The 17114-nt window shown below is 41.7% G+C and overlaps 2 protein-coding genes across 11 annotated transcripts in view; one reads left to right on the forward strand and one right to left on the reverse strand.

Moving 5' to 3' along the window:
• Positions 1–2560: 2560 nt before the first annotated feature.
• LOC134227662 (uncharacterized) overlaps positions 2561–17114 on the forward strand; it is a 58632-nt gene continuing 44078 nt past the window's right edge. The window contains exon 1 of one of the 2 annotated variants that reach the window (XM_062709313.1): positions 2561–2670. The gene's annotated coding sequence lies outside the window, so the exon portion shown is untranslated. The other variant, XM_062709312.1, reaches the window with a different exon arrangement.
• Positions 2793–17114, reverse strand: part of LOC134227663 (transferrin) — a 30994-nt gene continuing 16672 nt past the window's right edge. For all 9 annotated transcript variants that reach the window (XM_062709321.1, XM_062709320.1, XM_062709316.1 and 6 more), the window contains exons 3-12: positions 14810–15043; positions 14606–14739; positions 14397–14541; positions 14179–14336; positions 13989–14122; positions 13717–13920; positions 13333–13637; positions 13010–13270; positions 3169–3442; positions 2793–3106 (exon numbers count right to left, since the gene is read on the reverse strand). In XM_062709321.1, coding sequence (XP_062565305.1) covers positions 2908–3106; positions 3169–3442; positions 13010–13270; positions 13333–13637; positions 13717–13920; positions 13989–14122; positions 14179–14336; positions 14397–14541; positions 14606–14739; positions 14810–15043 — 2048 coding nt within the window. In that variant the 3' untranslated portion in view covers positions 2793–2907. The remainder of the gene's footprint in view (positions 3107–3168; positions 3443–13009; positions 13271–13332; positions 13638–13716; positions 13921–13988; positions 14123–14178; positions 14337–14396; positions 14542–14605; positions 14740–14809; positions 15044–17114) is intronic.

A 17114-nucleotide genomic window follows, 5' to 3' on the forward strand; every position in this document is an offset into this window, starting at 1 on the left:
AAGTCGAGACAATTTCCAATCCGAAAATTGCCTAGACCGGCACCGGGAATCGAACCCAGCCACCCTCAGCATGGTCTTGCTTTGTCGCGCGTCTTACCACACGGCTAAGGAGGGCCCCGTCAATATTGTATGTTCGTACCGGCTTACTTTAAGTCAGCCATATACTATCATATACTTTCAGATTAGTACTAGCTCAAGGAAAATTTTATGCATACTACACACCAAAAAATTATGAATATTACAGGTGACGTATGTGAATAAAATGACGCAAAACCACATGACATAAACTGAATCGCATATTTTTCAATGTTAGATGATTTAAGGTGATTATACAATCGGGCCATGTGGTGAATTTCAAATTCACCACACGGTTTTCTACTCCTATTGTCAAAAGTTCAAATCTAGCGAAATAATGTTCGTACAATGCTGAAATTAAAGTCGATTGTTTAGCATAAGCAAGCAAACGTTCTACGGATGTTTCATCCTCATGGCCGTTGTGGTTCTTTCAATTCGTGCTCTTGAAAAATCACTAGAAAAAGCACGTGGTTTTCAAGATGGCCGATTTGTGGCTTTGTTGTATAACCACCTTAAAATTACATGTCATGGAATCCAAACACAGCACCCGATGCGACGCACCTAACGCTCTAGCAAATCGTGGAACATGGTTTACTTCGATCGCCCCTCTTTCAAGAGACGGAGATAGCTGAGTGGTAACGTGTTGGGCTCTCACTCAGCGGGCTTATGTTCGATTCTCATTCTAATCCTTCAATTTTTTGTCAATAAAGTTGTAATGTAAAATTAAAGCATCATCTAATTTTACGTCAAAAGTGACGCTCGCATATGTCGTTGTCGCAGCACCTAAAATTACATGATAATTTTTAGGTGTGTAGGGTTACTGCTCCTGGACTTCATCTTATGGCTCCGATATTCATCCCATGAGAAATGAAAAGGAATTTGATTTGTTTCTAACTTTTGTGATTTTTTACAGCAGTGAGCATTAAAGTGATTCAAATTTTGACTTTTTTGCTCCACGATGCATAATCGATTGCATTTGCCTTCTTAATAATCCTCCTTCTTTTTAGCTAATTTGAATGTAATTTGAGTGAGCACGCGCAGTTTGAAGTTTGTATAAAAAATACTATGAAAACAGTAACTTTTGTGGAAAACCGTTCCTCAACGCTTTTTTTTATCTATTGCATTTATTTGACAGGCTCAGGCGTGTATAACACTTAACGGAGCCGAAACTCTTTATGATATTTACAAACTATATCATTATTATTAACAGTTAGTAAGGGGAAAGGGACATTGACCAAGATACTCGTGGTGACTCAAGGTTAGATTGTGTAATTTCAGGATGGACATTGTTGGGATTTGGGTTTGGGGTATTGCATCGTGCTCGAGTTGTGGTTCGTCAGGGAGCATCTTCCGGATGGCCAGAGCTTCATGGTACACGGAACAATAAGACAAAGACAAGAAAAAAAACTTGGAAAGAAAAAAAAGAAATATTAGACTTGGATGTCAGACGAGCAAAGAAAGTCATAGATAGCCTGCATATATACCACATCGCGATCCCCCAAAACACTTCTTACTTCCCTGTAGGGGTTCCTCAACGCTTCCCATTAAGCTCTAATAATATATTAGTATATTGGCAACATAGAAAATTTTACAAAGAAACAGATCGTCTTTGTTGCGAAACGATTTGTTGTTTGCAAGAAAAGTTATTAAGGAAATACTGAATCGTGGAAAATTCAATTTAACACGTAAAAGAATAACATCAATATCAATAATGAGCATTTTAGTTTTCTTCGGAACTTTGCTTCCAAACAAAAAATCGCTTCCCAACAACAACTGGCTTTCAGCATAGGAAGTATTCTATACAGTCTCCGTGTTGATTATAATAAAATAGTTCATGGGCCATCTCACGGAACGTTCTCTCACATAACGGTCGGTTTTCATAGTAATGTCCATACAAACTTCAAACAGCTCGTGCTCACTCAAATTACATCCAAATTAGCTAAAAATTTAGGATGATTTTTAAAATGGCAAATGCAATCGTTTAAGCATCGGGGAGCAAAAAAGTCAAAATTTGAATCACTCTGGTGAGCATGCATGTTAGCATAAAGAAGCGACGAAATTGGTGCCGTATTTCTTTGTTTCGCGATGGGATGAATATATGTACAGTGAGATGGAAAACGAAACAGTTCCCCTACATACTATGAACCAACTTTACGATTCAAGACAAAGGTAAGTTTGTCTTTATTATTGCTTCATCATTTGCGTTGAAATGATCCGCGACCGTTGACATAGTTTTCCTTAAAAAAATAACATTTCATGGCCATACGATACTGAGAAGTACTAAACTCGTTTTATGACAAGTGAGGACATTCTACTAAAAGAGCCTCATAATTTTCTCATAATTTCGATTTTTTACACAAATTTAATTCAAACACCCTACATGATGTTTCATGCGATCTTGCATAGGGCTATAATATCGACCAATCGACAACAGCGCCAACGAAGTAGGCAACCCTGCATACAAACACGTTGCACATCGGTTACCAAGCCAACAAGGACGAAAACAAACAGATTGAAAAGGTTTGAAAATTCAAAGTGAAATTCTTACAATTCTTGTGAAGTTCTTATAGCATTCTCGTGGATTAAAAAATAACTGTAAGTAAGATATTCAGAATTTTCAGTAGTTACAATTGACTAGTAAAGCATGTGGATTATTCAACATACAAGAATCAGCACAAAAAATATGGATTACTAGAATAATAACAAGGAACACACGGTTAGTGAATGAACGTAGACGGTCGTAAAATGCTTTTATTGTGGTGTTTTAAATATAAATAATATCACAAATTGGTTTTCCACTAACAATGAAAAGTTATTCAGTCACTGAAGAGATCACATCAGGTAAAACGAGGAATAAATAAAAATCAATATGGCATTGAGCACTAGGACTTGCGACGACCCCATCACTGTGCGATTGGCATGATTGTGAGTGCAGTTTTTATACGCTATCCTTGAGTATATCGCATCAAGGAGCCCGGCGTTCCTGTCTCGGTACATCTCCATCTGGCCTCGAAGGGATTCGGTTCCGTCCCTGAAAACACAAAAATTTTATTCAACGCACTGGTTACCAAATTACGGAATGAATACATTTACCTATAAATAACATTACTTCTGTGATCAAACTCGCCGTACAGTGTGAAGGGGACGGATGTAACTCGATGCTTTTTGCCCAAAAGTCGGTCAATTTCCCTCAGCGAATTGTATATTTCCTTTTCACGCAGCACGGATGCCGAATCGCTAATCATGATGTGACCACGGGATACCCAATTCAAGTAGCAAACTGCTTTCGATTTTATAGGTTTGTTGAATGGGCAAAACAGGCTGAAGTCCGCAGGAGTGTGCTTGTGCGCCCATTGGAATTCATTTCCTAGAAACGCAAAAGAAAAAGTTATCATATATGATTATAGGGGAGAACGGTCCAAAATGCACCCATACACTCCATATACTATGAATTCCGACGTATTTGTTTTGATGTCATCTAATTAATTTTTATATAATCCTCTTTTTGCCTTTCTCGTATACAAAGTATACGTAAAGGCTATAGGATCGCTCCAAAACCGAACTTTTGATAGAAGGCTCGGAGACCCATAGTGTTATATACCAATCGACTCAGCTCGACGAATTGAGGTGATGTCTGTATGTGTGTATGTGTGTGTGTGTGTGTGTGTGTGTGTGTGTGTGTACAAAAATGTGAGACACACCTTTTGGTACTTAGCATTATTCGATTTGCTCGCAACAAGCTGCAGTCGACGCGGATTGCGGTCTAGTTGTTTCCTATTGAAAATTGCCCCAACGGGTAATTTTGTTCCAAAGTTATTGAAAAAACATTGTTTTTCTGCCAAGGGTCCCCCCTTGGGAAAAAAAATTAAAAACGAAAAAAAAATTTTTTTCAAAGATTGCAGCAATGCATTCAAATGACCGCAAATGCATATGAATTGATGGAAAAAGTAAAATCTATCCCCCTTAAGTGCTATTTCGACCTCTCTTATGTGTTTTTCTTATTTTTTTTAATGCGCGAGAAAGGCACCACCAACGCTAGGTGGATTGATCTGGGTTTTTAATTGTTGACACTACATCCCCCACAAGGACATAAGACTTCCTGACGTTTAATCAAACGCACAAAAAGCGTAGCTTTCCAAGGGTTTCCCGATAAAAACAAATCCTATCCTTCTTATGCGCTTGAAAGGAAAAGATGATTAAACGTCAGCAAGCCGTATCGCCGCCTCGCAGCAGAAGTCACAGTTATTAACTGAGTCTTACACGATGATTTCCACATCAAAAACATACTAGACCGAACCGGGAATCTAATTCGGCCAAAATTTATTTTAAGTGTGAATCTATTTATGATAAAGCTCACATACCAAATCTCTTCTATTTTTGTCGTGTACTAAGCGTGATTAAGATGCGCGGCTACAAAGCAAGACTATGCTGAGGGTGGCTGGTTTCGATTCCCGGTGCCGGTCTAGGCAATTTTCGGATTGAAAATTGTCTTGACTTGCCTGGGCATAAAGTATCATCGTGCTAGCCTCATGATATACAAATCCAAAAATGGTAACTTGGCATAGAAACCTCGCAGTTAATAACTGTGGAAGTGCTTAATAAACACTAAGCTGCGAGGCGGCTCTGTCCTATTGTGGGGATGTAATACCAATAAGAAGAAGAAGAAGGCCGAATTACTATTTTTGAATTCGTATATCATTAGGCTAACACGATGATATTTTTATGCCCAAGGAAGTCAATTTTTTTTCAAATCCAAAAATTTCACAGATCGGAGCGAGAATCGAACCCAACCACATTCAGCATCGTCTTGCTTTGAAGCCGCGCATCTAACTTGACTAAGTAGGGCCCCTTTATACCCTTTTATGCGATTACAACTCGGATCATCTTAAGATCCTGTCATAGGACGCGTTTAGTACTATTCAATTTATTTCCCCCACTTGATGAAACTAAATGAAATAGTACTGAAATCGTCTTATAACAAAGTAAGGATGAAGCCAGAGTAAACGCGACGAGCGATGCGACGCGACTCACGTAAAAGAATAACAATCATTATCAACAGGCTGTCAAATTGCACTGTCGCGTCGCGTCGCATCACATGACGCATTTACTCTGGCTTGCCCCTAACATTCCACGAAAAGAGCCTTATAAATTTCTACCTCGAGATATTTGCCCCATGTGCTCTACTAAACTAAATGTTCAGTAATTTATTTTTCTTGGAAGATAATCCGAATTGCTATAACAACAACAATGGCGTTGAAAGAGTTCGAGATTTCGCGCTTCCAATTACGCAAGTTTTTATAGATAAATCTTAACCAACCCTGTATGTGGGCTCTGATATATAGCCAACGCTCTGTGGCGCAAATTAATATCTACGGTGTCCAGGGTATCTGCAAAATAACTTCATGCTCCTTAAGGTGAAACTGTCCGGAATCCAGATAATTTTCACCTCACATTTTATGAGGCACCAATCTCGAAAAAGAAGCAACGAATAACTGTAATCTGCGTCGCAGCAAGCGGAGAATGAAAAGATGACAGCTGATCGTTGCTCCATTATTGAAAGTGGTGCCCTTTAAAACGTGAGGTGGAATACAATTGGATCCCGAAAAGTTCATCCTTAAATCCCCCTTCAACGAACGCAATTGACCTTTTTCGTTAAAATTCATATCATGTTTTATTGTCTTAATCAATTCTTTTACCCAATTAAGGTAGAGTTTCCCAAAGAACCCATATTTTATTTAAAACTATTTATTGTTAGCTCTATGTGTCCCGTTGGGCACTATGCGAGCGAGTTTCTTTTTCTTATCATTACTAGTTTTATGTACCCGGCTTTGCTCGAGACAGAAAAGTAAATTATGCAACTTTAATGTCCAAGGCTGTAGTACAAAATCCACAGAGATAGGTCTACCGCGCATCGGATTGAATCCATGTATCGATCATTTTTTTTATATGTCTATGGCCCTTCTACCTTTTTAATAAACATCTTTCAAAAATAGAGATTATGTGAACCAAATCTGGTTCGAATTGATCCTGGGGGTAGGGAGTTACACTGAATTGCTCGTTTTCTAAAGACAAACCCTTCTCCATCAACCTTCCTCTTTCCCCAATGACCCTCCTACTTCCTTTCTTCTTCTTCTTATTGGCATTACATCCCCACACTGGGACAGAGCCGCCTCGCAGCTTAGTGTTCATTAAGCACTTCCACAGTTATTAACTTCGAGGTTTCTAAGCCAAGTTACCATTTTTTGCATTCGTATATCATGATGCTAGCACGATGATACTTTTATGCCCAGGGAAGTAGAGACAATTTCCAACCCGAAAACTGCCTAGACCGGCACCGGGAATCGAACCCAGCCACCCTCAGCATGGTCTTGCTTTGGAGCCGCGCGTCTTACAACACGGCTAAGGAGGGCCCCCACTTCCTTTGTTATCTTATTATTAGAACAAAGAATGGTTACACCAAATTTGGTTGAAACGGTCCTGGGGTTGGGAATTAGACTGACTTGCTCGTTTTCTAAACACAACCCCTACCCCCTCCCATTTTTCCCAATGACCAATCCCCCTTTGTTATCTTCTCCTTAGGATAGAGAATGTTTGTACCAAATTTGGTTGAATTCGGTCCAGGGGCTCTTTTTTTTTTTTCCTCGTTTGTCGGGTGAAGATCACTGCGTCCAGATTTTAGGACTATTGTGATATACCCTTTTACTGTGAAATACGCAAGTTATCTCAGTAACATGTTTGTCACTGAGATACCTTGGTATCGACTGAACTCAAGACCATCTATTATTGATGAATAGAGATCCTGAGTTACAGTATGTGACTCCCCCATTCTGGCGAGACTAGCTTTATGAAGCCAACCACGTCCTTGGGGGATAAGATCCATATGTCAGCAGGCCCTAAAAAGGGCTTGCTGAGAACTTTGAACCTACGTTGGGTGAGTGCACTGCAATAGCAGAGGATGTGTTCTGATGTTTCTCTCTCCTTGTCACAGAAGCGGCAATTTGAGGTTTGGATTGCTCTGATCTTTTGTAGATGGTATCTGCAGGGCAGTGTCCAGTTATTAGACCGGTGTAGATGTTGAGATCCCTTTTGTTGAGACCTAATAGTTGTTGGGTTTTCTTGGGGTTAATCGTTACGAGCCTTTTGGATTGGCTCGTATGGGGAAGTGCATTCCAGTTTGATGTGATTTGACTGACTATATATTTGTTCAGTTCCATTTTTACAGAGCAGTCTGAGATCCCGCAGAAGGGCTCAGGGCCAATGAACCTTTCATTAGATCCATTCCTGGCTAGCTCATCAGCAATCTCGTTTCCCTCTAGACCCGTATGTCCTGGGATCCAATATAGGTAGACTCGATTGCGTATGGATAAGTTTTTCAAAGCCAGAATGCATTCCCACACTAGCTTTGAGTTACAAGTGTAGTTATTAAGCGACTTAAGTGCCGCTTGGCTGTCAGAGAAAATACATATTTTTGCAAATCTATACTTTCTCCTCAGGCATAATAACACGCATTCTAATATTGCATATATTTCCGCCTGAAATATTGGGCCACTGTCCTAAGTGGACAGAAATTTTTGTTGTAGGGCCATAGATTCCGGATCCTGTCAGATTATTCATTTTCGAACCATCTGTGAAGAAATTTATAGAGCCTGTTGGAACGTTGGTCCACCTCCTTCCCACTCCTGGCGGGAAGGAATGAACACATCGTAAGGTAAGTCATAATTGACTACCGTTTCCATCCAGTCACTACAAATTCCTATTGCGGGATTTATGGCAAATTCATTTAATATGCTGAGGTGACCCGTAAGGTCTCCCGACAGCAGTGTTTTTGTTCTCTTTAACCTTAGAGCACTTTTTTCCGCTTCCAGCTTTATGAATTGATCTAACCGGGGCAGGTGAAGCATTGCGTCTAGGGCCAAAGTGGGTGTACTACGAACTGCACCAGTGATGGCTATGCAAGCGGTGCGTTGGATTTTGTTGAGCTTAGCCCTTGCAGCAGCCTCATTAGTTTTAGGCCACCAGACAAGGGAAGCGTAAGTTGTCCTGGGACGGACAATGGTTTTATATATCCACATGATCATACTTGGTTTTAGGCCCCATCTTTTACCAAGGGTTTTTGAACAAACCCAAAGTGTATTGAGACCTTTCTGCACAACTGATTGGAGATGAGAGTTCCAATTAAGCTTTGCGTCGAGTATGACACCTAGATATTTTACTTCACTTGAATAAACTAATTGTGTTTGATTCAAGAAAAGGGGTTTCAGTTGTACCTTTCTCCGTTTGGTGAAAGGGATAATGGAAGTTTTTGTAGGATTTATGCCTAGTTGATACTTTTGACACCAGGAAAAAGTATGATTTAGGGCAGATTGCATTCTTTCCACGATAACACTTTCGAATTTGCCTCGTACAATAATGACAACGTCATCAGCATATCCAACCACTTCGAAGCCTCTTCTCTCTAAGCTGTCTAGAAGCTCATCCACCACCAGTGACCACAACAAAGGAGAAAGCACTCCGCCTTGCGGACACCCCCTTGTTGCTTTAACAGTGATGTATGAACCGCTAAGCTCAGAGGAGATTTTCCGATTAGCTAGCATAGCATGTACCCAGGTAACAATGCATGGGTCGAATTTTCTCCTCAACATTGCTGACCCTATAGACGAATAAGAAGCGTTATCGAATGCGCCCTCAATATCAAGAAATGCTACAAGAGCAATTTCTTTTGCATTAAGTGTTTTTTCGATTTTTGAACTACCGTATGTAGTGCCGAGATCGTAGATTTTCCACTTTGATAAGCGAATTGGTTTTTGACAAAGGCATTGCTTTCATAAATTTGTGATTTATGTACTCGCATAGTACCTTTTCCATAATTTTGAGCATTACAGATGATAAACTTATCGGCCTGAATGCTTTGGGGTTGGTTTTATCTCTCTTGCCTGCCTTCGGAATGAAGACAGCCCGGATTTGACGCCAATCGTTAGGTATGTGCCCCAAAATCAGACTCGCCTTAAAAATCTCAACCAAGGGTGGAACCAGTGTTTTCTCCTCTTTTGGATCAACGCTGGAAATATTCCATCCATGCCAGGAGACTTAAATGGCTCGAAAGATCTCACAGCCCTCTCAACCCCTGGCCCGAGTGAAAGCTTCCTTTGCAACCTTTATTGCGTCTTTTAGACCCAGAAACCCATGATTGGATCTCTTGTGGATCTGAGACAGCAATTCCAGTGCCTTGGTCGCCGATGCTCGACTCAGGGATTGAATCAGGAAGTGGATCTTTAACAATTCGCTCAGTGTATCGCTAGGCTCTACAGTGAGCGAACCATCCGTCTTTCGGAGGCTACCCACACCATTGGAGTGGTCTTTTGAAAGAGTTTTTGGAGTCTGGCCACTACGGGTGTATTCTCTATGCTTTCACACATTAGAATCCACGATTTCCGTTTGGCTGACCTTATTTCTTTGTTGTAGTTCGTCAGGGCCTTTCTGTATAGGCTCCAATCGCCGGTTCGCTTAGCACGATTGAACTCCCTACGCGCAGTTTTCCTAAGCTTCTCAAGAGTTTTATTCCACCATGGAACGTCTCTACTCGAACTAGTTGATTTAGTTGGACAGCTCTCTTGGTAGGCGTTAAGGATTTTGTTTTTAATGGATTTGGACGCATCTTCCAATTGTGTTATGGACTTGATGTGACTTTCTATGATGTACTCTTCGGATCGTAGGATAGCTGAGTAGGATTCCCAATCAGTTTTCTTAGGATCTTTAAACGTTTTTTCCATCGTTAGACCCCTTCCCATTCGAAGATGATGTGTTTATGGTCTGACATTGATATTTCTTCAGAAACATGCCAGTTTTTTATTTTATCAGAGATAGACCGACTACATAGAGTCAAGTCCAAAACTTCCTGACGAATGGAGTTTTCAAACGTGGGCTTGTCACCAACATTACAAATGTCAATGTTCTTGGAAGAGAGAAACTGTAACAGGTACTCACCTCTGGTGTTTATATTGGTACTTCCCCATACGGTGTGATGTGCATTTGCGTCGCACCCTATGACGAAGGGGATGTTGTGTCGGTGGCTGTAGGCTACGAGCGCAGCTATTTCTGGAGGAGGAATTTCGTCCACGTCACCTGGGAAGTATGCCGAGACCACCAAGATCTCTACTCCCTCTGGCGGAAGGTACCTCCATCCTGACCGCTACGATGTCCCTTTTATGAATTCTGAGATTGGAAAGTATTTACAGTTGTTATGTAATAAAATAGCCGCTCTAGGAGAAAGCTGGCTGTCATCATATACCAACTTACATGAGTGTTGTGGAATACCTTGTATTCTGGATTTATTGACCCATGGCTCTTGAATGAGGGCCACGGTTAAATTCTCTTTGGTGAACCTCCGACAGAGCACACCCGTGGCGCTCTCAGCATGGTGGAGGTTCACTTGCAGAACTTTAGTCGCCATTTCCGGGGTTCCCGCTTTTTCCGGACGACGACTGTCCGGCTTTGGATGTTGCGGATCATCAGGATGTCGTTTGGTATTACAGTCTGGGTTTTCTCTCTTCCCTGTAGCAACCTGGCCCGCCAGTTTCGCCTCTGTGGTCAAACTGTCGCTTTTTGCACCCCTTTGCCCTGTTTAGATACCTTTGGTTTGGTACCACTAGAGCAGGGGGTCGCATGTAAGCTTCGAGCTTTTCCTTTAGAGGCGGACAGACTAGCCTTTATGGTGCTTTTGGGGCGAGATTTACTAACCTCGCCCGAACCGGAGGCTTCCTCAGATTTCTCTTGGGTCGGCCTTCCAGTTAGCCGAACCTCGCTCGAACAGGAGGCCTCCTCAGATTGCTCTTGGGTCGGCCTTCCAGTCGGATTGGCGGTAGCGGCAGTCGGTTGATCTGTAATCTTCCTTAGTTGGATTTCACCAAATCGGTAGTTGAGGGTGTATTTGGACTTCTTCAACTTTTCCATCGACGCACCCTCTACTGTGAAGATCCATTCAACATGAATATCTTTCAGAATGGATCGTTTCACAATACGCCAATTAGTTGTTGTGATGTCATTTTGGCTTTCTATGAGAGCCTTTATTCGGTCGTCATCATAGCTGGAGCTTTGTGGGAAGAATGCTCGGACCATCTCTGGACGTGGAATCGCCACTTCGTCCATTGCCATCAGCTCTGCACCTTCCCAGGGTTTCATGGATGGGGATATTCTCTTTAACCACTCAGCAGTCTCTTGATCCTTACAGATTAGAACCATGTAACCGGACTTGTAGATGAGGTTGTTGAATTTGGGTTTTATTGGCTCGTTTCGCTGTTGAACTACTCTGAGCAGGAGTGCTTCTTGTAGAAGGTCTAGCTGGGCTGTAGTGAGTTGGACGGTGGGAAAGTCTTTGGGTATTATCCTGACCTTCACGCTTTTGGCCATATCACTGTAGCTGATACCAGCTGTTTTCCTCATGGGTGGGTTTTGTTGTCCAGACACGTTTTTCTGAGGCGCGCGGTTTGAGGACTGTTGGGCGCGCTCTCTCGGATCCAGATGGTGCTTCACCCTTTTTGTTTGGGGTCCTCTGTGGCGGATTTGTCTAGGTCGTTTTCGAGCGTTTTGAGGAAGTGGGCTCGCTCTCCTTATTCAGGATTATGGACAAGGCCTCATTCCGGTCTTTTCCCTTCTCCCGGAGAGTTCTAAGCTGCTTCCTCTGCGATCGTGTGAGTGTGGGGATTTTCTTTCTCGGAGCACCCTTGGCTTCCGTAGAACCCTTTGTTATCTTCGGATCCTTTGCTACTTGCTAAAGATTTTTGGGGTTGATGATGATCCTTATACCATCATCTTCGTTATCTTCCATGTCCAACAGGTTGGAGTCGGTCGATGAGGGGGGTTGTAGATCTGGATCAGCTTTGTCGAAACATGTGCTGCTCCGGGAGATAGGCGTTGAGGGGCAGGATATTTCCATCTTCTCCTGTGAACTACTGAGTAGCTGGTCTTCGGTAAGGCCAAGCTGACTCAGAGTATTCTCCACTTCGCTCTCACACGACTGAGAGAGGCAGTCGTCACCTTGAGGGTTGTTTGTAGAATTTGTACTCATTTTTGGTCCCACGAGTAGCTAGGGAAATAAATGTCCGCTGCACCAGTGCCCCGCCGTAGTGCAGTAAGGGCTGCTTACTGGGGTGTTCGCCCTGGTGCACCCCAGGCATGTTTAGAACCCCCTCAACCATTCTGCCCTCGGCACGGGTCGCATGTCACCTTGGCATTGGGGTTTATCCATTTTTGCTTTACACGATGGCCATGAATAACAGCCATCGCAACCTTCCTCCTTTACCAGGGCTTAGGACCTGTAGCTCAAGTTCTCAATAGTTTCACAATCTTTCGGACATGCAACTACAGCGAACCATCATTGCTAGCGGAGCGTCCAGGGGCTCAGAAGTTACACTGAATTGCCCGTTTTCTGAACAACACATCTTCCTCCAGACCCCCCCCCCTTTCCCAAATCACCCTCCCATATGATCGGCTCCTCAGAGTGAATATGTGTACAAAATTTTATTTAAATCAGTCCTGGGGATTGAGAATTACACAGAATTGTTCGTTTTCTAGACAAAATCCCTCCCAACAACCCTCCCCCTTTCCCAATGACCCACCTCCCCTTTGTTATCTTCTCCTGAATATAGAGAATCAGTGTACCGAATTTGCTTGAAATCGGTCAAGTAGTTCAGAAGTGGTTATCGAACATACACACATACATAGATTGGTTTTCACATATATAGATTATCAATTTCGACTACAACGCTAACATTAGGCTAGTGCATAGCATGATGTCTTTTTAAGCGAATAAAATTGTTTCAGCGAATAAACATGTTTCAAGCTAGATTGGTATATTTCTACCCATAGACATGTACTGCGATGCCTCTAACACACTCTCACCGGGGTTAAAATCTAACTCATTCTGTGTTTAACTCACCTTTAAATTTCTTGAAAGTTTCATAGCTCAAAAACGCTACATCTCCATTTCCTTCCAGCAGACACCGCAATGCTCCTTCGTCTCCATTGAAATTGTGCGTGCATGTTGAATCTGCAACCCAGTTGCACGACTTTGGTGAAAAATATTCCGATACATCGGTACATTCGTCGATGAGATTTGTATGATTCATCAGTGACTCAAACACCGACAAATACGCCGCTCCTTGGTAGCTAGGGAAACAAGCTTTCTTTCCACGTAAATCTAAAACGATTAAATTAGCCTCAACCTAGTGAACGCAACGAGGGTAATAAATAGTGACATACCGAATCCAGTCTTGATTTTCGATCCAGCTCGAATTACTGCAACCACAACGTACTTATCTTCCAATGTAGATGAGTATTCGTAAAGGATGGGTTTGAGTTTGTAATCGCGTTCCGCTCTCAGCCGCGTATCTTGATCAACAACAACCACATCTGCAACCTTATATTGTACATTTTTGAGGCACTTATCCAGTGTATCCGCTCGCATACACTGTATGTTGGGTTCTACGCCATACACTGAAGCCACCTCTTGCATCCAAGAGCATTTTGCTAGCTCTATCAAGGACGTGGTGCAAAACAGGATTGATCTGTAACAGTTGAGATATAAAGTATCAAAATGTAGGTTGAACAATTTTAAATCATTGCATTGACATGGCCTTATCTTACCTAGGAGGATTACACGATGGAAAACTGTACGCATCTTGAAAACCGACCGCCTGATCCAGGTAATCATCCACCGGAATGGTATTATCCAATGTAGTGACGTTCACGTGATATGTTTCCAATATCATAAGCAAAGCATTCTGCCAGCTGCTTGTATCATCATGACTGAGACCTGCTACGATATCCTGCACTCTCATGGCAACATTGCTAAATAGGACGACATTTGCATGTTTTATTGGTTCTTTGGTTCTTGATAATCAATTTTGAAATTTTACCTTTGCGCTGCTACAGCTGGCCATGGTTTAGCTAGCCAGACGCATGGCCTTCGGGTATCTAAAGGTTGCAGATGTCCGTCTGGACAAAGGAAGCTAAACCCAGCAGGATCTGCTTCTGCAGGAAGTCCTCCAAACTAAAATGATTGCCAGAATAATGGATAGTTCGCTGATGAAGCATTATTTGACCTACACCAAAGTGACTTTTCACGTCATCTAGTCGAACCCACGCGACTTCTCCAGCCCCACTAGTCAAGCAATACAATGGTCCACGACGACCCCAATGTTTATCGCCAATGCCACATTGATAAGGATTGTAGCATAACTGACACAAAGATGGATATTTATTTTCTGCAACATTCAACTTGTTTATACGGTTTTAAATACTTATTAGTTACGTATTCAACATACTCAAAGCTCTATCTTCTACTGGATCGGATACCCAAGGACCGGCCTTGCAGCTAGGCCCGAAGAAGTTAGCCGCAGCCTTTATCCTAGATTCCGTGGGAGATAAATCTTCCTCACACTCACGAGGCACCAACTTGGTTTCAAAATACTGAAATGAATAAATAATGCGTTAATATGTTGCATAGATGTTTCCATAGAGTATGTGATCATACATCAGCCAGCACTTCGGTCCAGTGGTTCTGTATTCCGTGGCCGGGGTGGCAGAACTTGCTTCCTTTTAGTTCTCTTGCTGTGTTGATGTGAGCCTCATTGTCCACAACTGCTACTACTTCATATTCGAAAAATTCTGAAATCAAATAATCAGTTCGATTAGACGTCGCCCAATGGAATGAAGTTTTCTCGACAATCTTACTCACCATTATGGAAGCGAAGCTCACTGGTGACCAGTATTTCAGCGCCCGCCCATCTTGCGGCCAACAAGTCCTCCGGTGAAAAAACGGTGAAATGTGCCTTTCCTTTTTGGATTTTCCGCAGGCAGTCAAGCCGGTCTAGTCCGTAAACACATTCGAGGTTGGACTTTGCTTCAAGGATTGGGCAGTTTTGGGCGCCCTTCTTATATAAGCCACTTCCTTCGACAACGCAAACCCGCACTGGAATGGGGAAAAATAAATAATTTGAGAAATAATATGTTAAGTATCAAATGGTAGTAATCATATAAGAAGTTATGTCGTAAAATCTTTTTGTCCCTAATAATATTTATTAGGCAAACATTGTCCGGCATAGTAAACGAGAATGCGCGTTGTGAGCTGCCCATGCAAAATTTACATAAGAAACATAAATTTAGCTTTTCACGAAAAGCGTTTATACGTTCGTGACATTTGAGGCTAAAACATATACATATACATATTACGGGGTAAGATCTACCACGGTTACATTGCCAGCTCCAGGCAAATCCTGACCCAACGATTACCTTCCTCATTATCCAACTCCGTGGTACTTATGAGGGTGTCGCTAAGTCGGTGGCCTCTCGTTAAGTAAGTACTACATCAACACTTCCTTCCTTTCCTTAGTTACGGTGAAGATGGGCGTGACCAGGAGTAGTAATCCTCATGCTTTTGTTATTTTTATTTGAGACTGGAATCAAGGACCACTCCCTTGATTTCTGATAGCATTCTAGATAAGGATCTCAAAAGTAAAACATGAGTATCACTAGTGTCCAATCTACGAATTACACCGTAACAATGCTAATGCTAATGCTAATGCTTTGAGGCTAAAACATATACAATACAACGTCCACTGACTCATACGGTTTAGCTAGCAATCTTCCTGACTAACGTTTCCAGGACTCATAAATATTATTCTCATGAATCGACTGTTGTAGCGGCGCTTGAGCTGCCTCGCAGTGGAGCAGTAACAAAGTTGAACTTACTTAAACTTACTACATACTAAAGCGCCATACACAATGTTGAGCCCTGAACGCCATCACAAACAGTTTTTGTCGGGTTTGGACTTACGAACACGGATCATCGTTCAATATCATCAGTAAATGTTAAGTTGTTTAATTTAATTTAATTTAATTTGAACTCCGATCTCTACCATTATTGTGAATACGAGTCAAGAACGACTGGTACTCCACTAGTCTGGTACTAAATATTTCGCAATGGCGATATAAATGCTTCGAATACAATATTCTGCAAAAGTGATCTTCCGTAAGATACGCAAACATCCCAACTAACATTTTTGGTTTTATAACGGTCATGAAAACCATTATTTGCTGCACAAGACTTCTATAAAACCATTATAAAACTCGAATGTTACTGGGATGTTCTCTTCGTGGATCACTCCCTCGGAGATCGTACATACGATATGGTTTCTTGTATGGCACGCAGCCCAAAAGTTGATGACCAACTGGTTGGTTGCCAAAAAGTGTGTTCAAACAAAGAGTTTTATAATTCCCAATGTTTCAGTAACCGAAAAGCTCTTGTAGCTCAAAAAGAGACCTCTTTGAATCTTTACTGGCTTAATAACCAGTCATTGCTCGTGTAGATATCATTTGGAACTAATTGACCAGGAAATAATTGTCGTTTCTGTAACATGGAACGAGAAATCTCGAAACATCTGCTTTGATGCATTGTTCAAGTGTAGATCTAAATTTCTAAATAGTTGCTTCATGCAACCAAGAGAAATTTGGACTTCAAATCCTGGAAAGGTAGTGGGTTTTATCAATTCAATTCTGCCGGGCTGGGAAAAGACGCGTCTTAGGTTGTTTGCTTATGAAATGGTTATCCGAATTAATCAATACTGAACTCTTCTACAAACCGTTGAATGGGAGTACGAAAATCTCATATCAGTCATATCATCTACTTTCCGTGAGTTCGATCATCGTGAGGTGCAAGTGCAAAAAAATAGGACGAAGGAAAGTGCTTTCCGAAAGAGTCACTACCAGCGATGCGTTATGCAACACGAACTTTCCATGCCCTACATTCTTCAAAGCTAAAATGTTAAGCATATGCGCTATTTACTGTTTTCTGTCGTCAAAGAGTCGTCTCTATCTTCTCATGTATCCGATTTAGAATAACATTGCACATAGCTTTGAGAAAAATGCTCTGTAAAATGATCCCCGTCAGTTGTTATCGGAGCTGATCTTTGCATTGAAGTTGCCCATTAGAGTTGAGCATCATGGCCATTTTTTCAAATCAATGGTTCTTCGATACCATTCGG

This window comes from Armigeres subalbatus, chromosome 3, assembly GCF_024139115.2.
Source record: "Armigeres subalbatus isolate Guangzhou_Male chromosome 3, GZ_Asu_2, whole genome shotgun sequence".
NCBI classification, from domain to species: domain Eukaryota; kingdom Metazoa; phylum Arthropoda; class Insecta; order Diptera; family Culicidae; genus Armigeres; species Armigeres subalbatus.